This window comes from Neopsephotus bourkii, unplaced genomic scaffold (genome assembly GCF_033783945.1).
Source record: "Neopsephotus bourkii isolate Nb327-2 ecotype Australia unplaced genomic scaffold, CSIRO-AGI_Nbou_v1 NB_1139, whole genome shotgun sequence".
NCBI classification, from domain to species: domain Eukaryota; kingdom Metazoa; phylum Chordata; class Aves; order Psittaciformes; family Psittacidae; genus Neopsephotus; species Neopsephotus bourkii.
Genome location: NW_026901625.1, coordinates 4,158,911 through 4,177,972, shown reverse-complemented (window position 1 = coordinate 4,177,972; position 19,062 = coordinate 4,158,911). Strand labels below are relative to the sequence as shown.

General features: G+C 47.9%; 1 protein-coding gene across 3 annotated transcripts; it reads right to left on the bottom strand.

The window, feature by feature from the left end:
- Positions 1 to 5,253: 5,253 nt before the first annotated feature.
- On the bottom strand, positions 5,254 to 15,731 carry LRIF1 (ligand dependent nuclear receptor interacting factor 1). 3 transcript variants are annotated; one of them, XM_061363131.1, is made up of 4 exons: positions 15,667 to 15,731; positions 9,211 to 10,723; positions 7,412 to 7,690; positions 5,254 to 6,406 (listed from the first exon to the last, which is right to left on the bottom strand). In XM_061363131.1, exons 1-4 carry the CDS (start codon positions 15,720 to 15,722, stop codon positions 5,945 to 5,947), a joined length of 2,310 nt encoding a protein of 769 aa, XP_061219115.1. In that variant the 5' UTR covers positions 15,723 to 15,731; the 3' UTR covers positions 5,254 to 5,944. The 3 variants fall into 3 exon arrangements, with proteins under 3 accessions (XP_061219115.1, XP_061219117.1, XP_061219114.1); XM_061363133.1 differs by lacking the exon at positions 15,667 to 15,731 and adding an exon at positions 12,901 to 13,090; XM_061363130.1 differs by lacking the exon at positions 15,667 to 15,731 and having other exon boundaries at positions 9,211 to 10,975.
- Between the last annotated feature and the right edge of the window lie 3,331 nt (positions 15,732 to 19,062).

Here is a 19,062-nt window from a genome sequence, read left to right as displayed (position 1 = left end):
CATCCCGAGGGCTGGGCCAGGTCCTGCCCCTTCTGCTGCACACCCTTGATGGGCAGCTCCCTGCAGGGAGCTGGGCACAGCCAGGCTCTGCTGGTTGAGGACTCAAGCAGTCAACCCAAGGAGCTGCCTCCTTCCCTGCCACAGGACCAGCCATGAGCACCTTTCAGCTCTGTCCCAGCTTCACGTTGTCCTACCATGGACAGCTCCGCTCTGTCAGGTTGCATCACTCTCCAACAGCTCTTGTGTGGTGGGAGCAATGGAGTACACAGCAGGATGGATTTCCACCCAAAGCCAAATGGGAGCTGCCAGCCTGGATGGGGGGGAAGATGTGGAGGAAAGATGGGAAGGAAAAAGCCAACAGAGAATGTGGCAAGCACCAAGCAGTGCCTTGAGAGGCTGGAGCAGGAGTGTGCAGCGTTACACAGGGGAGCTGTTCCAGGTTTGACTGGGGGGTTATCATTATGTAATGAAGAAGTGTTAGCAAATGAGGGCACCGTTGATTCAAAAGGGAGAATTAACAGGGCTGGCCCAAGGGCAGCGTGTCTGCAACTCACTGAGCCTGTCCAGAGAGCAACCATGTCAAACCTGGCACAGGAAGACTCAAGAGAGGATGGAGAAAAGCAGCCTTGGACAACCTCAGCTTGCATCTGAGTGAGCAGGTGATGAAGGGACAACAAATCAGGAGGAACTCTGCCAGAAGGATTCTGGGATCAAGGTGCAGAACGAGTCCACAAAGTTCCCATCCTGCCATCACAGGGAGCTGGTAGATCCACCTCGAACGGAGACATTGGTAGGAAGCTGCAGAGCAAAGTGATGAGAGGAATGGGTTTATGAATGAGCAGGAGGACACTCTCCTGTTCACACAGGAACCCAAACGATGCAAGAGCTGAAGTTCTCACTGAGGACTCCTGTAGTACCAGAGGACAGGAGAGTGGCAAATTCAATGGTTTGAAGCATTCCCATCACGTGGAGCCACACGAGCAGCACTTCCTTGTCCACACCAACAAAAATAGGTGGAAACTGGTAGAACCATGGCCCACGCAGGAAGATGTAGGGACATTGCAGCAACAATGCAGTCAATTGCAGTGCGAGATCTCTTGGAGACGCTGGAGATGAAACCCCTCTCCCATGAGCACAGGCAGGTACCCAAGGGAGGTGGCTGTGTGGCCTGGCTGGAAGGCACCAAGATGCTGCTATCCAGGTGGTGCCTATTGCTGTGTGCCGGGACATGGGGGATGCCACCATCTTCCAAACCCTCCTTACACCTCCCTGGGGGGTCTGATTTTGGCCATTGCACAGGGGCTTTGACACCACCTTTCCATGCCCTTCAGGAGCTGACAGATTGGTGTCTTTGCCCATCCTTCCTCACTTGTGTGGACCACCTGGATTTATTTACTGTCCTTTCTCTTATGTGGGTACCTCGTGACTCCAGCTTCATCTTCCCACCATCACCTCTTCAAGGCCTGAGATTTCATTTTGATCTCTTGTCTTCCTTTATTCTGTCATGAGCTGGAGATCCTCAGCACCTACAAACACGACCCGGGGGGGGTTTCCTCAATGGAAGGCAGAAGCCTCGGATACTCCTCTTGGAGCCGGTCCTCTTCAACATTTCAAATCCAGAAATCCAGCCTGGTTTGGGTTGGAAGGGACCTTAAAGCTCCTCCAGCTCCAACCCCTGCCACGGGCAGGGACCCCTTCCACTGGAGCAGCTTGCTCCAAGCCCCTGTGTCCAACCTGGCCTTGAGCACTGCCAGGGATGGGGCAGCCACAGCTTCTCTGGGCACCACCTTCATAATGAAGAACTTCTCAGTATCTCATCCAACTCTTCCCTCTTCCAGCTGGAAGCTGTTTCTCCTCATCCCATCCCTACATCCCTTGTCCCAAGCCCCTCTCCAGGTTTCCTGCAGCCCCTTTATGCACTGGAGCTGCTCTAAGGTCTCCCCTTCAGGAGCCTTCTCTTCTCCAGGCTGCCCCAGCCCAGCTCTCTCACCCTGGCTCCAGAGCAGAGCTGTTCATTTCTGTGATCATTTTGTCTTCGCACTCTTCAAGGCATCCACTCTCAGCCTCCATCCTGACCTCCTTCCCCATGTTGGTCTCTGTGGAGAAACAATGATGGGCTGGATGGGTCTTCAGACTAACCCAGCACTGACTACTTGGGCTTTCATGCCTTGCTATTGAAAGCAGTGCCACTTCCCTTTCCATTGCCAGAAGCCTTCTTCAGACTGCACTGCAGCTGCTCGACACCTCCAGATCCACAAGAGGACACATAGGGCTCTGCCCAATTCAGCCTTGGCTGATGCTCCTGCTGCCAAATGCGCCACTGGAAATGGGTCACACTTTGTCCACCCAAATCATGGCAGTGTAGGACACTCAGGGTCAGATCCACACGCTCCAAACCAGGCTGAAAGCTGAACCTGCACGTCCCCGATGACAAGTATCTGCAGATGCTTCTGGTCTTTGAGCACAGCTCCACTCACAGCAGCTGCCTGCAGCACTGGACCCGACAGGCTCCAGAGTATGCAGCTTCCAGGGTCACCATCCTTTGAGGCATCCAAAAGCCACGTAGATGTGGTGCTTGGGGACACAGGTTAGGGGTGGCTTTGCAGTTGGACTTGATCTTAAGGGTCTTTTCCAACCTAAATGGTGCTGTGGCTCTATAAATGGCTGGGGCAGCCCTCTGTGAAGATCAGTGTCCTACAGAAATGCCTGTGCTGTGGTGGATTCTCCTCTATCTGGAAAGTAACACATGGATAGTTCTGGCTGGATACTCTAAGTCACCGCGTTGGGCTGATGGTGGCATCATCACTGCTTCCTCATCCGTTCTGCCCAGCACTCACTGGCACCTCTGCTCTTCCAAACCAGGAGTCCCTAACTGGTCTCCCACTGATTCTTCCTGAATATTTACTTGGGAGTAAGGCTGAATTCACAGCCTAACTCTATGGATTCCATACTGCAAGCCATGGCAGGTATCTGCAGTGCTTTCCACCAGCTAAGCTGCACACAGGGGTGGCTGCCAATGCCTTTGACTCCTGGGGCTGCTGGCAGCATTCCCAGGACTCCATCTTTCCTGTCACAAAGTGCCAATGGATCACAGGAGTTGAAGGATGAGCAGTGCAGGGAAACAGAACCTGTGTTACAGATGATGTGTCCGGAGGAGGAGCAGGTCCAACAACCTGCAGCATCCTTGGCTGGTGCCAGTCCCTTCGCTCCTGCTGTTGGCGCAACCTTCCCACACCAAGGGGCTTCTCCAGGCTCTCAGTGATGCTTTCAACTCTGCATTGATGTTGTGCCAAGAAAGATACCTCCTTCTGTTCCATAGATGGCTTGGTTTTGCCTTGCTGAATCACATCAAGGGTTTCCCATTACCAGGAACCAGCCCATTCACTTTCTTCCACCAAATCCCACTGGGCACATTTCTTCAGAACCTTGAGGGGAGGATCTTCCTTCAGGATCTTCCCCTTGTCTCTAGAGAAAACTCAGGCTCATGGACCACTCTGTGAGGGTAAAAGAGGTTCTGGAACAGAGGTGGTGGTGTGTCATGGAATGTCCAACCTGGAATCTTCCCAGCAAAAGGAGAGGGTAAGCAAACTCGGATTCACTGATTTACTTGGAGATCATTGGAAAATAGAAGGAAGACTTTGTCAGAACACAGGACAGGGGAGTGATGGCAGTTGGAAGCGCATCACAACAGGGGACTGCAGCACAAGACATGAGGCTGCTTCTACCTCCTTCTGATTGCCACCCCGTTGTGTTGGATCTGGCTGGGATGGAGCTGATGTTCTTCCGAGCAGCCCACGGGGTGGTCTGGATGTGTGAGGGTGCCTGTTGGGAACACACCAGCAGTGTTCTGGTGCTTTGGCTATTGCTGAACAGCACTTGCATGACATCAAGACCTTCCCTCCTAGCAAACAGGCTGGGGATGGACAAGACGTTGGAAACAGACGTTCCATACAACATCATGCTCAGGAAATCAATGCTTAATGAATGGAGGATGCAGGGACATTTATGCTTACAGTACCTGTCTTCCCATGTAAATGTTATGCACACAGAGACCCAGGAAATGGTGCAACACCTGCCTGCTGCCAGGACCCGCTCACTAAATTCCTTAGCATGCTTTCCCCACATGCAGCTTTGAGCCTGCTCAACTGGCTTTATCTCCATCCACAGGCTTGTCTGGCTTCTATCTTCCCTTCATCCTGCAGGAGGGGAGCAAGCGAGCAGCTGGGTAGGTGAAACTTGATGATTGGCCAGGATCAACCCATCACACCCACATGCGTGCAGGGAATACTCCCACTTTCCACACAAATTTATTCCCTCCTTACTACTGCTTATATCCAACGTGCAGATGTGGCCCAACTACGCATCAGTCATTCATTAGGTACCCATTTTCCTATGCTAAACTATGGGATTTCTGCCCCAAAACACTCACTCCACCCACAGATGCCCATACCACCCTTGCCTGCTCTGTCACAAGCACCTGCCTCTTAAACAGTAATCTCCATCATTAAAGTGTTTCGTTCCCTCATACACCTTCCTTCTTCACCCACCACAACGTTTGGTGTGTCATCTGCTCCTACACTTGGCCTATTTGACACTCTTCACTGCAGGAACCACCTTTTTCTTCCCTTCCTGCCTCTCTAAATCCACTGGAGTCTTCCCCACTGAGATGCATATTAGCAAGGAACAGACGACTGATAGAGCCTACTGGGGTCTCCAAAGATGCATCTCCAAAGCAACATCTTTCACCACAACCCTACACATGCACCAGGCATCCATGTGGTAACAGAAAACTTGCAGATGTATTTAAAATACAGAAAATAAAGTACAGAGATCAGCAGTGGAGTTCTGCAAGGGTCACAGATGTTGAATATAACCAAAAATGGGACAGGAAAAAACACAATGACAAATTCTGTTGGCAAAGCAGCTGTTCATGGCTGGTACAGCAAAGAGAACTGCAGAACTCAATGCAAGCCTCAAGGACATGGACAAAAGAGGGCAGTGAAAGGCATCCACACAACACATGACAGAATACGCTGGGCAAACACACTACGAAGGACTATAAAAACCATGAGATTGAAGACTCTGAGTGCACAGCCTCTCCTACAATCAAAACCAAAGAAGCATCAAATGAAGGCAGCAAGAGGCACGTTTAAATAACAGTCCGAAAGAGAAAGATCCCCCCCTGCATATAGAAATAGACCTTTTTTGTTTCAACAAGTTATTATTGAACATGACTGTTTTAAAAAAGTACACCTACCTCCTCCCCTCCAAAAAAGCACCCCACAGCCAAACCTCAACATTGCACAACTGGCAAAGGCCTTATAAAGGCTTACAACAGGAACAGTGAGAAACACATATCTCCTAATTGTCAGCAGGGGGTTCTCCTGCTGCCACCTTCACATCTGGAAGAGGGTTGGTATGAACATCATCTGTATTATCTGCCTGTAATTCCCAACTCATTTAAATAGCATTTATTAAACACTGACCATTGACCTTTCGTGACCATTGACAGGTCTCAGGTATGTATAAAAGTTGTCATGCACATTAGGAAAACAAAAGAATTATCGACAGTTGGGGTTTGCCATTTACACTGAGTTTCTAAGAGACAGGCCATGGGATTCCGAAGTGGGAAAGTTTATTTGCTAGGACTAATAGAGAAAACCCTCCATTCAAAATATAGAGACTGCACTAACAAAAAATGCCCATCTTCTGTCTTCTTTGATACATGTGATGCTCCAGAAGCAGAATTTGATGGTCCAAGTCTTTTATTTCTGGTATTTAAGAAACATGTTCTTTTTTTTTACGTACACATCCTGTGTATTTTATCCTGTGTCTCTTTTGTTCACATCTTCCATCTACCAGAAACGTTCATTGTTTAAACACAGAATTCCTTTTTAAAGTCACTGCAATGCAGTTGAGCATGTGCCTGCTGGCAAGCTGAAGTTCAGCTCTGCTGCATCTTCCTGCGCATCTCCTCCAGCGCCGCTTCCCGAGCCCTTAACTGCTGTTTGAGTCGTTCGATTCTTTCATCCTGGATGGTTTCATCCAAGTCTGGAGGAGTCAAAGGGAAAGCATCATTTCTGAAAGAACCTTCCAGAATTGAAGGGGCATCTTCAGAAGACACCAAAACTGGGATACTTGGGTACAGAATGTCACTATATTGAGAGTCCAGGTCTTGCTCAGAATCCCTCCCCAGAGATGACACAGCGAAGCCTGTGGAAACACTTTGCTGCAGTAAGACAGGCAGAGGTGAAGGACTTTTGCTATGGACGCTGGAGCTGGTGTTCTCTGAACTTGGACCTGTGGTTGATTTGACTGGCGTTCTCCTCCTCTTTCCAGTGTCTGACGCCGCTGAGGATTTTACCTTTCTTTTCTTAGCCAGATCCTCTTCTGGATCCACAGTTTTCTGTAGAGCCAAGAAAACACACTTCTGTTAAACTGAGCATCATTCCACATTGTAAGTAAGCACAAATCACAAGCTATTTGTTGCGAGCTTCTTGGCATTCCTATATGGAAGACATTTCTTTAGCAATTTGAGCAAACACACCTCTGTGTTCAGTATCCTCCTAACAAAGATTCCCAGTTAACAATTCCAGAACACTGATTTCCTTCCTTAGTGCACTTCTGCCTCTCCTGTGCACACCTATCATCTCCTGCTGCTGCTTATATGTAACTGCAGTGTGAGACAAAAACTTTGGGAACACTGTGGCTGAACAGAGCTACTTTGGATGGATATAATCACTTTACTGCATTAAGATGGAAGTTCCTTCATTGAGGGAGTCTCCAGAAGCACCCAAACAAGTTCTTGGCCAATATCAAAGGACCATGTTTACAAAGACATTTGTAACTCTGAAGATTAGAGAGGTACAACAAAACCACACCTTCTTTGGATACCCTTCTTTGGAAGTCAACCTCACCTTGTCATGTGAGTGACTGAAGCGCCTTAGAACAATGACATTTGACTGATCTCAAATTCAACCGTAAAGCCTCACAAGAAATTACACTTCTATTATTCTGCTTATACCCACTGGATAAACATAATTGTTTGCAGAAGGTTCCATATAAGTTAGGATAAAGAGGCCTGGTTTCTATTCCAATAAAGATTACCCCTGCCACCACCAGAGGGTCCAGTCTTCTTCAAAGCATTTGTCCTTCAGATTTCCTCCCATGAAACCAGAAAAGAGGAGAAGGATTCTGAGCCTACTCAAGTCATACTCAAGGCACCCAACTCCTTTGTGGCCCACAAACAAGATGTAGGAACGATTCTGACAGCGACCGTAATTACTGGCTTGCCCTGACGAACCTAGAAGCAGAAGGGTCCAAATCAACACCCAGCTCTGTACTGAATACACACATGGAGCTTTCTGAAGGTGCTGCTGTACACATTTAGCACCATAAGATTTCGAGATACCTTTTCCTCATTCACACATTCCTGGTGTTGATTTGTTGTTTCCACATCTACCGATGATGAATCAATAGAACCACTTTTCCTTTTCAGGTTGTTACTGGAGCAAACCCTTTCTTCTAGTTCCTCACAGGGGCTCCTTAATGGTATTCTCTTAAGGTAAACTCTCTCCTCCTTAGAGAGTCCAAATTTTTTCCTTAATTCCAAGTATTGTTTCCAATGTGGCTTTTCTTGCTGTTTGATTTGAATAAGCTTTCTTGGTGAATCCATCTTTCCACATTGGACCTGAAATACAGAAACAGTGAGAGACCCATCAATCTCTCAATCTCTCTCCCCACACACATAAGCTAAAAAGTAGTTACTAGGAAGCCAGCTGAACGTTTGTGTTGTCTGCCATTCTCCAAGAGTTACACTTAACACAGGTTAATCCAACTTTTAGGAATTATATATATACGTACACAGGCCTAACGCTCTTGTTAGCTACTTAAAACCCCAAGTACACTGTGGAACATCCAGAAAATGCAGAGTCCAACCAGCAAACACAGAAGTAAAAGAAGCAAGATGGAAATCACCCATTCTAAAACTTCTAAGTAACAAAGGAAGATGATGGAAGATCAGCCACGTTAGGCTGCTGAGTGAATCTCATACTTGTGTTGTGGTTGACAATACTAACCAAGCACCATCAGTTGCCTCTGGTATCTAACCTCATTGTAACCTGAGATGTGTCTGAACTTCAAGGTCAACCTCACATCAGTAGGTTGGGCAATCCATGGGCTTGCAAATTCACAGGCTAAAAGCAGCAAATATCTGATGTTTTTCAGAGGTTAAAGCAACACTTGGCACCACACAGCACTAAAGGAAAAGAAAAAAAGGCTATTTAACCAGTTTTCAGGTGAGGAAGGATCACAAAAGAGTCCCTGCAATCTGTTCCAGTGATTAAACTTGGAATTTTGCACAAATATGCCTAGCTGGCATTGCTCTTCTACCTGCTCAACGCAAGCTTCAGAATGATTCTTTTTATCCGAAGGCAAATTCATCCTGGCCTCTTGAGCAACTGAAACCTTGACCTCCAGTCTTCATGGGTAGAGGCTGGGGCGTCTGAGGCTAAGGACTTTTTTGATGTTATGGCTTTAAAAGAACATGTAGGTCCAGACTGAAGGTGGAAAGCCATTAATGATCACAAGAGCTTCTTCTGCCTGACATGAAACCATGAGTCATAGAAGGTGGTTCCCTCCTCACCATGGCATGAAAGGAAGGCAGCACAGCTCCTGCCTTTGGCTGAGCAAGTGGAGGCTGGAGCTGACTTAGTGCAACACCAGAGCTTTTCTCTGGGTGACAAACCTTGCTCAACCACCTTGGCTTCCACTTGTGTAGCTGCAAACTTCTCTAACTCACATCACACCTCCAACAGTCAACAGCTAGGCTTTGTGAATGTGGTACCAACCACGGAAAGCAGGTATGAAAGCATTTCAGATATGAAAGCGAACTGCCCCCAGGGCTCAACCAAGCAACAACTCTCCTACAGTTTCAGTTGTTTCTGGCAATTTATCTTGTGAGAAAATACAAAGGCATCTTCTCCCTCCTTCTTCCTTTTCTCTATGCATTTTCTCACTTGCATAGTACATCTTATTGAAAAGAAAAACCATTTCTTGACCAGAAACACACTTTAGATGAGCATATCCAGCAGCAAGATACCTGGTTACAAAAAAACTGTGAACTTTTTAACAGCCATTTTATTCAAATAGAACCAGGACCATACAACAATTTAGCAGAGTGAGATGGGCGCATGTATTGGAGAGAGTTACCTTTTGACAGTCTTCACTGAAAACACCCTCTTGCTTAGCCTGAGGTAAACCAGCCTTTGCTGCTTTGGGGGAATGGGTCTTTTCTTTGCCATTGAGGCACACGTTTTCCTGTGCCCCATCTGCTGTAACGGGGGTCACTCCACTTGAAATGCTCATGTCGAAGAGCAATCTCTTTCTGTGGCTTACAGTGGAATCCTGCTGGTTAGCACTTGGTGCCACCGAAGCTGCAGGTACAGCTCTTACATCGTTTCTTAAGCCAGTTGGGGAAGGCTTTCTGGAGTCTGGAGATGGGTTTGGATCGTTCTGAGACAGCACCATCCTGCTGGTTTCAGACAACACCAGATTCACTACTCCACTGGTTATTTTGCTGTCTGCAGTAGAATCAATTAATGTGGATGTCTCCGTTCTCACTGAAACATCAGAAGAGGAAGATGGCTGGTTGTCAGCTTGGCCCGATAGAACATCAGAGCTTCTTTTGGTCAACAAATACACTTTCCCATTGTACATGACCAGAGCATTCTCTTTAATAGGCAGGATTTTTGTTTGGCTTCCACCAGGACTGCTAGAACAGAGTGATAAAATATTCACAGAGTTCCCTTCTGCGTTCTTCATGTCTGACAAAGTCTTCAGGATCTTGGAAGCCACGTTATTGGATGACTTCACGGGGATCACGCAAGGTGTCGACGACTGTGGACCTTCCTGCACAACCCATTTCATCGGACTTTGCTGGCACTGCTGACCATCAGATGTTACTGTCCCCGGAGCAGGACTACTTCCCTTTGGTGTAGCTGTCATTATCAACTTCTGTGAAACTTCTGGGGCAGGTTTTGGGCAAACGGCTCGGAGGCTCGTAAGGGCTGTTTTCACTGTTTTCACTGGTGACATGTAAATAACAGTTGGTATTTTTGCACTGTCATCTCCTCCAGACATGTTTGTCGCTGCCACTGCAAGGATTTTTTGCTGTATTGCAGGTGGTAAAATAGAAGCTGGGACAGATTTCACTTCTGCATCAGCTGGGATCTGGAGGTACTGGCCAGAAGGCAGGGTTGAAGTCTTCATAGCAACTGGCAGCGTTTTTGTGTTGAGCACCATGTATGCTGTGTTACTCTGGTTGGATGAACTGGTGACAGCAATGTTCTGTAAAGCCAGTTTGTCCACTGAAGCACAACTGCTCTGGCTGTTAGCACCTGAATTTGGAGTTAGGCTTTCTTTTTCAGAACCTGCCCTAAGACTGTCCTGTTTGTCTAATGTCCTTGTAAGAATAATCTTTCCAGGGTTAGGAGACTGAAAAATGGGTATCTTAACAGATGAAGGCGAAGTGGTATTGGCAAGCTGTGTCTTAAAAGTAAGATGGACTGGACTAGAAACACTTGCTTTAGAATTATTTGCCATGGTTGAAGACTGAACTATTGGCACAAAGCTTCCAGAAGCTTTAGGAATTGGAAGTAATTTCAGAAGGTTTTTTCCATCTGGTCCGGTCGTCTGAACTACTCGGTACATACAGCCTGCAATGCTTAACAAAACAAAGACAAGAGACAAGAGACAAGAGAAAAGAAAGAGAGCGTAAGTGAACACAGCACAGATATCTTCATTCATGTGCATCAGTGCATTGTACACCCGGTGCTGCTACGCCTCAGAAGCTGATGAACTACTGAAAACTCCTGATCTTCAGGGACTTCACTGGCAAATCAGACTGAGCTACTCAGTGTACATTTGGGAGCAGCATTTCAGAACCACAGGCTATCTGAAAAACAACGAGCAACCTTGACATCCCGAAGTAGCAGGAAACGGCATCCTTTTCAGGTAACAAAAGACCTAAGGAAACCCCTTACATTACCCTCCTCCTCTATTTACAGGCCCTTTCGTTCTGAGAAAATAAAAAGCTCTCTCCAGATTTCACAGAGAAGCTGTGTTTTTTGCTTTCCCATCTCCCTGTTCCTATTAATGTCCCTGCTTAGTGCTACAAAGTCTGAATCTCAGAGAAGCTTCAGGAAAAGGCAGCGGATTAACTGTGTGGCAAGATAGAAGCAGAAATTACTTCAGACAAACATATAAAACAAGGGAATTAAGATGCAGAATACATTGACTTTGTGGAGTAGGCTGTAGGGTGACCACATGCCTACATCTCACCTGACTGCTCACTCTTTAGGCAGATACCGACCACAAAGGTGGTGGTCTTCAAAGGGAGCAACAAAATGCTATCAAGATACATGCATTTGTAAGAACAGAAATCTAAGTCTAGGAAGGGAAAGGCTTCAAAACTGAGGAGGAAGACATGGACACAGCACCAGTCAAATCTGGAGAGTGCATTTTGGTAGGTGAAGATAGGAACTCCCAAGAGCGGACAGACAGAGAACCCTGTCAAACCGGAAGTTAGTTGTGATGCTTCAAACGTCAAGGTTTTCCAAGTCCAAGATACTGGACTTGAAATACATATTGCAAGATACTCTTGGGACCCTCTGAAGAACAAGCTAATGCCCAAAGCACTGCAGAAGCAACACGGCATGTTGAGACATGCATGAACAAAACAGCTTCCCTCACTAGTAAAGAGGCCAAATGAACCGAAAGTAAGTTTCATAGTCTTGGTATCAGATCCAGAATGATAAAAAGGCAAAGCTGCCAACTTCACTCTGTCCCATTGACTTTCTGCATGGATAAATGCATTGAGAACATGAACATGAGATTATTTCCCTGTACCAGTCCAGATGACATCAATGTTTTGTGCTGTTTACTGTCAAGTAGTTTTGAAACACTGGCATTTTTTCTGGCAGTGAAGCATTACAGTTTGGACTTCCAACCCAGCTTGGAACAGAGTGACCAGGAGATACCCATCATGTGTCCTGCTGATAGATCTCCTCAAGAAGTCAGTCAAGACATTGCCTTTTCCCATCAAGGGAGAAGAAGGATGCTGTTCACTCAGAGCTGGACAGTTCCTGCTACAATCTGAGGGGTTATGTTCCCCTTGGTGGCCAACACAAATGACCATGCCATTGTCCATCTAAACCACAAAGGCTTTAAACATACAGAGCTTTCCTCGTTGTAACCTTACCATTAACTCCCACACCCAGTATTTTGGTATAAGGCCTCATTTCTAGGCTCGCTGTGTGAAAAGGCAAATGTTGGTGTGATTGCTCAGAGCAGTGGGCAGCCTTTTGCTTCAAAAATAGCCTACTTAAAACAAAAACATGGCCAATACCCCACCTAGTTCTAGTGGAAGCTGCCATCAGAGGTTTTAGTAACGAAATGGAGTTGGATGTTGTGGCATCAGAAATGACAGTTGAGAAGGACTAACATGAATGATCTTATAGAAATACTTTTGCTTAAACAAAGAGCAACTACAAGTGTTTGTATGCTAGAACTTACATAAAGCAGAAACGACTCACTTCCTATCTCCCAGCACCACTGATAATGCAAAGTTAGGAAGACCAGCACTGAGCTCCTGGACAGCTTCTTGCATTTGTATCTGTTCTATGCTTTGGATCATTCAGTTGAGCTTGATGGTCATTTCCTACTTGAGTCAATGCTTCCTTAATAACCCCATGATCTACAATGTCAACTCCTCTTCTACATGCAAGAATCAATATTCTGAAGGCAAACTGAGAAGGACATTTTCAGCAAGTTCATGTCTGTGGAACACAGACATGGAGCTTTCAAACTACAGCAGCTGAAACAGAGCAAACAGGCACTTACCTCTGCTCAAACTAACTAGCACTGCAAGGAGGCATCAAAGGGCAGAGGAAACCCCCAAAGAGGCACGCTCCTTCACCTGTCAAAGCAAGGGGATACCTCTAACTTTTGGACAAGAGGAAGGGGAACAGCTTGAGGAAGCAAGAAAAACAGAGAGGAGGAGAGAGATGAGGCAGAGGAAGCATTGGCATGAATGCTTTCTTCAGTGGCAATGCTGGTATCCAGCGCTCAATTGCACTCTTCTTGGCTCTCCCTTGAGTCACTGTTCATCTCCGTTGGGATGGGCTTAAAAAAAGGGTTTGACACTGTGCTAGAAACAGGATCTTTTAAGTAGGCTGGGGTAGAGACCTCCTTGAAAAAACCCGGTTTGTCAGAGCTCCAGGTCATTGTGCTTCTCAGCATCCCAAGAAGACAACGGCAGCTTTTGATCTTCACACTTCGTGCAAAAAAGAGCAAGAAACGCCCCAATTGCAGCTGTCTGGGCAGTAACATCCTTTTACCTGAAACAAATGCTTACAGGATTGCAGAAGCACACAAGAAAAAAGCTAAAAGATAGACAAGAAGGAGGGAAAGGAAATGTTCAGAGACATTGAGAAGTTGTATTCACACGTCTTCCCCCTTTGGAAGAGGATGGCAAAGTGTCATTGTCAAAGTTTTTAGATGCTTTTTCTACTCCATATATCAGTTGAAAACCTTCCACCATCTATAGCTCACATTGGTAAAGACTCTTCCATGTGATACAAAGAAACAACCAGGATGGGTGTTTCATATTACCCAAATTAAAGCATTTTTCATACGTTATTGAGTGATGAAGAGGAGAGCTGGAAGCTGCTTTAGTTCCCTCTGCAGGCTCCCGCTGCTTTGAAGAATCTGGTTTAAGAATCCCTCAAGCAGAGTGAAAAAGGTCTTTCCATCCCCTTTTACAAGTGTCAGATAATTTAGTTTTAGAACTGGCTGATTAAAAGTAATAATTATAGGAATTCTGTCCATCAGGCCAAGTTGTACGTGAGGATTTCTCCCATAATTCTGAAGCAGTTTTCCTTCTCCTCTTCATCCTCCTTCACTTCCCTACCCCACAAATACAAGCCCCCTCAAATCTCATCTATTAACACTAATTCCATTGCAATGGTACTTCAGCATGGCCCAAGGTCTAAAGACAAAGCCTAAGGAAAACTGGCTCATGACTGGGAGAAATCCTACCCATGGCACCACAGAAACCACCAACTTCAGGTTTTCATCTTCCCTTCCCAAATCCATACATAAATCTGTGCCCTTCGGGGTGGGAACTGTCAACGTGATGACATTTTGCTTGACCAAAAAGGGTCGTTATTTCTTGAGGCAATACTGAAACCTTCCAAGTCAACACTGGGCACGGCATTAAGCAGGATATGACAGCAGAGACAACGGAAAGAAATGGGAACGTTTCCTTACTTAGCTCTATAAAGCTGGCAGAATAAAGAGAGCAGTCAACGCTTCCCTCAGCTCAACAAAATTCCCATGAAGAAACCAGGAATTCTTCTTCATTTGTTCCATCAGCCACCAATTGGATAGAGAGGTCTCATCCAAACACATTTATTACTCTTCCTAAGAAGCCCAAAGGACACCACACCGAGTATTCCAAACTTCCCCTCCTGTCCCTGATAAGGGAAGGCAGACAGGAGGTGCTCAAAGCTCCCTCTGTCAAGTCTAGGTGCAATTCAACTTCCAAGTTGCCAGAAGCATCATCTTAGGCAGAACCAAGCTGGTTTTTAGCCTGCCTTTCCTTCCAACCATTGCTTTAAGGACACCATTCACCTCCTCTCAATGTGAATAAACCAAGCAGGGCCCAGAAGCCACTGCAGAGCTCAACCACCCAACTTCACTGATTTTAATGGATTTGGCTGATTCCAGAAAACAGGAAAAGGCCATTGATTCTACACCAGAAGCGTAAATCTGGGGACAAGAACAAATTAAGTGCTTGCGATGCGCCTTTATTTTACACAGTCACATCCCATCCATGGATTGGCTGAAGGCTGAATCAAAACAGGTTTTGTTATCGTTGCCTGCAAGGAATCCTGGCTGGAATTTAGGCCCAGGCCATTCCTAATAGCTGGGGGGGTATTTAAATATTTATTTTTATTTATTTACAAATATTTATTGAAATACCTTTATTTATATATTACTGAAATCCAAATAACGGCCAATGAAGCCACCTTTGATGCTCATTTTGTATGGAAACACTTCCACCCCTTCGGGACTATTCTGGGATGCTCCAACCACTGGGAAACGCTTCCTTTGCTTGGCCATAAACCCCAGCTCTCCCCATGGACAACCAGCTCCTCCAGCCAGGAAACCTTCAGCAAAGCCCCATGGCAACAACAGCACCCCAGGAGCTCACACCAACCCCTCCACCTCAAGTGGACGACACCGGAGCCCCAATGGGAACGCGCACACAGAATCACGGAGAGCCTGGGGAACCTCCTTGTGCTTGGCAAAGAGGGGGGACCCCCTCGGTCCCCCCCACCCCATTGCTCTTTGCACCTCAGGTGCTGCAAACCCATTCCAAGAGGCTTGAGCCCTCCTCGCACCCCAAACCCCACTCCATGTGCCCGGCAGAGGTGTGAAGCCACAAACCGGTATCGTGTCGTCGTCTCCCGTCCCGCCCCCCCCCCCAGCCCCAACCTCCGGTGCCCCCCGGGGCTTTGCCCCTCCGGCGCCGCAGGGAGTGGCGCGGCGGGTCCGTACCTGCGGGAGTCTCCTCCCCGCCCACCGGCAGGGCCCGGTACTCACAACTGCAGCCGGCGGCGCGGCCGCTCCTCGGGGCTCCGCGGCGGCCGGGCTGACATGGCACCGGCACCGGCCGACGGGCGGCGGGAGGCGGCCGGCACGTCATTTCCGCCCGGCCCGCCGGCCAATCGGAGGGCGCTTCCGCACGGGCTACTTCCGGGAACGGCAGCGAGGCAGTTGCGCCCCCGGGCGGCGGTTTGAGGAGCGGCGGGTGGCGGCGCTTCCGGGTGCAACAGGAAGTGGTTGCGAAGGAGGGGGAAGTGCTTCCGGTTCGGCAGGGAATGACCGGTTTGGGCTGGAAATGACCGGTTTAAACACAGCAAATGGCGGGTTCCGGACAGGAAATGGGGGGGTGGGAGGGAAGTGGCGGATTTGGGGCCGGAAATGGCCAAATTTGGGGCAGGAAATGGCCAATTTTGACACAGAAAATGACAGATTTGGGGCAGGAAATGGCAGAATTGGGGCAGAAAATCGCAGATTTGGGGCAGGAAATGGCCAAATTTGGGGGAGGAAATGGGAAATTTGAGTCAGGAAATGGCCAAATTTGGGGCAGAAAATGGCAGATTTGGGGCAGGAAATGGCCAAATTTGAGGCAGGAAATGGCCAATTTTGGGACAGAAAGTGGCAGATTTGGGGCATAAAATGGCAGATTTGGGGCAGGAAATGGCCAAATTTGGGGCCCACCCTCCTCCCTCCCAGGAATCCCTTTGCTGTGTCTGGATCTCTTCTTCCCTGTTACTGCTCTGGCAGCAGCTCCACTTGTTCCTCAGTGTTTAACATCTCCCTGCTGCCTGCTCCGCTCTCCTTCAGTTGCCTTGAACTCGTGTCCTCTACCTCATACTGAACCTGCTGTTTCCACCCTGTCTCATTGCCACCCTCAGATACTGCCCATTTACATCAGCTCTGCCATTGAATTGGATTAGGGTTGGAAAGGACCTTAAGATCATCCAGTTCCACCCCCCTGCCATGGGCAGGGACACCTCACACTAAACCATGGCACCCAAGGCTCTGTCCAACCTGGTCTTGAACACCACCAGGGATGGAGCATTCACAGCTTCCTTGGGCAACCCATTCCAGTGCCTCACCACCCTAACAGGAAAGAATTCCCTCCTTAGATCCAATCTAAACTTCCCCTGTTTCAGTTTTAACCCATTTCCCCTTGTCCTGTCACTACAGTCCCTAATGAAGAGTCCCTCCCCATCATCCCTATAGGCCCCCTTCAGATACTGGAAGCTGCTCTGAGGTCTCCACACAGGCCCTGAGGAACACGGCACTGATCTCCACATGGCCATCAAGCTGCTGGAGAATGAGCAGGACCGTTCAGCCAATTCCTTATCCAGCAAGTTCCATCCATCCAATCTGGGTCTCTACACAGGGATGCCATGCAGAACAGCATCAAATACCTTGCACAAGTGCAGGGAGGTGACATCGCTCACACTTCCCTTCTCCACCAGCTCTGTAACCCCGTCCTAGAGCCACCAGATTTGGCAGGCACGATTTGCCCTCACTGAAGCCCTGTTGGCTCTCAGCAATCACCTCCTGCTTTTCCATGTGCCCAAGAGGATCTTGCTCCCTGGTCCTGCCATGGACAGAGGTGACGCTGATCGGTCTGGAGTGCCCTGAGTCTTCCTTTTCCCTGTTTAAAAATGGGGGTTGTGTTTCCCATTTTCCAACCAGTAGGAACCTCACCAAACTGCCTCGATGTCTCAGTTCCCTCAGTCCCATGGACGCATCTCTTCAGGTCCCATGGACTTGTGCACCTTCAGGTTCCTTACATGGTCTTGACCCTGATCTCCTGCAGGTGGTTCTTCATTCTCCCAGTCCCTGCCTTTGCCTTCTGCAGCTCAGGTGCTGTGGCTGGAGTGATTGCTGGGGAATACTAAGGGGAAAAAGTCATGGAGTTCCTCAGCCTTCCCCATTCTGCAGGTAATGAGGTCTACTCTTTCCTTCTGGAAAGTGCCCACATTTTCCCTACTCTTCCTTTCCTCACCCACATACCTACAGAAGCTCTTCTTGTTGCCCTTGACATCCCTGGCCAGATTTAATTCGGGGCTTTAACTTCCTCAACTCCTCTCCATGTGTGCAGGAACAGCGACTTTCTTCCACCTGTGTTGACAGGCCCCTTCTCTCTTGTTGATGGGGAATAAGCTCCTCTGGCTTCCAGTATCTGAAGGGGGCTACAAGGATGCTGGAGAGGGGCTCTTCATCAGGTACTGTAGCGATAGGACAAGGGGTGATGGGTTCAGACTGAAATAGGGCAAGTTCAGCTTGGATCTAAGGCAGAAGCTCTTCCCTGTGAGGGTGCTGAGGCGCTGGCACAGGGTGCCCAGAGAAGCTGTGGCTGCCCCATCCCTGGCAGTGCTCAAGGCCAGGTTGGACACAGGGGCTTGGAGCAAGCTGCTCCAGTGGAAGGGGTCCCTGCCCATGGCACGGGTTGGAGCTGGGTGAGCTTTAAGCTCCCTTCAACCCAAACCAGGGTGGGGTTCTATGACCTGCACTGTCAGGACTAACTCCATCTTTTCTTTCTCAGAAGCAAAGGAAGCTCATCTCTGGAAAGGGATTTCTCATTTGCTGATGCATCCAGTAGCCCCAGCGCCCTGCAGACACCTTGCCCAGTTCAATGGGAGCTGATCTGAGCCCTGTGGTACAACTCTGGCTGCAGCAGCATCACCATCACCACTGAAGGAGATCTTTGCCTTTTGCATCTAGAAGCAGCTAAACTGAAGATTTCTCTAAGGCTTTTTCCTCTCCATCACTTTTTCCTCCTGTTAAATTCAAGATGTTCAGTGAGGTATAAAACCCTGTTCCTCTAAATTGCAAAACAGAGCCCCAGCCTTCACACAAACATCCATTTTCATGAAGCCTTTAGGGAAAACCAGTTCAATCCTCCTTTTCCTGCCTGTCCATATGGCATCATTGGACTTTGAGTTCACTGCATGTCTAATGACAGCAGAACTGACAAGCTATTTATCTCTTGAGTGCTAGTCCAGGCTTCTCTTCAAGAGGGTGATTTGGCTTGATGGTTTGACACTTCCATTAGAAGAGCAGCCAGGCAGATCCATCCTCTGCCAGTCACTGCAGCTATTGGGAACACTTGTCAAACTTGATGCCACTGAGATATCCCAAGGTGGCAAATGCAGCTAAAATAACTGGTGCCCTAATAGAGCTGGAGACTGGTGATACTTGTGATGGCACTAAATGATGCTGATTTCGGGTTGGTCACATGCTCCCTATTCAATCCATGCTACATGGAGTATAAACTGACACTTTGGAGTGGCAAGGCACCAAAGGTATCTGTGTCCTACCGAGGCTGGTTCCACCTCTGTGGTGGTGCCTGCCAAATCAGGGGTTTCAACTAGGCAAAGCCAATGTGCAGGTATAAAGTAGTAAAGCTGCCTC

Bases quoted from the DNA above. Each gene is read 5' to 3' on its own strand.
- LRIF1 (XM_061363130.1), bottom strand. From the start codon at position 10,812: ATGCACATGAATGAAGATATCTGTGCTGTGTTCACTTACGCTCTCTTT. The intron at 7,691-9,210 runs GTAACTCTCTCC...TCTGTATTTCAG, and splicing joins TCAGTGAAGACTGTCAAAAG to GTCCAATGTGGAAAGATGGA. The intron at 6,407-7,411 runs GTATCTCGAAAT...TTGGCTCTACAG, and splicing joins AATGTGTGAATGAGGAAAAG to AAAACTGTGGATCCAGAAGA.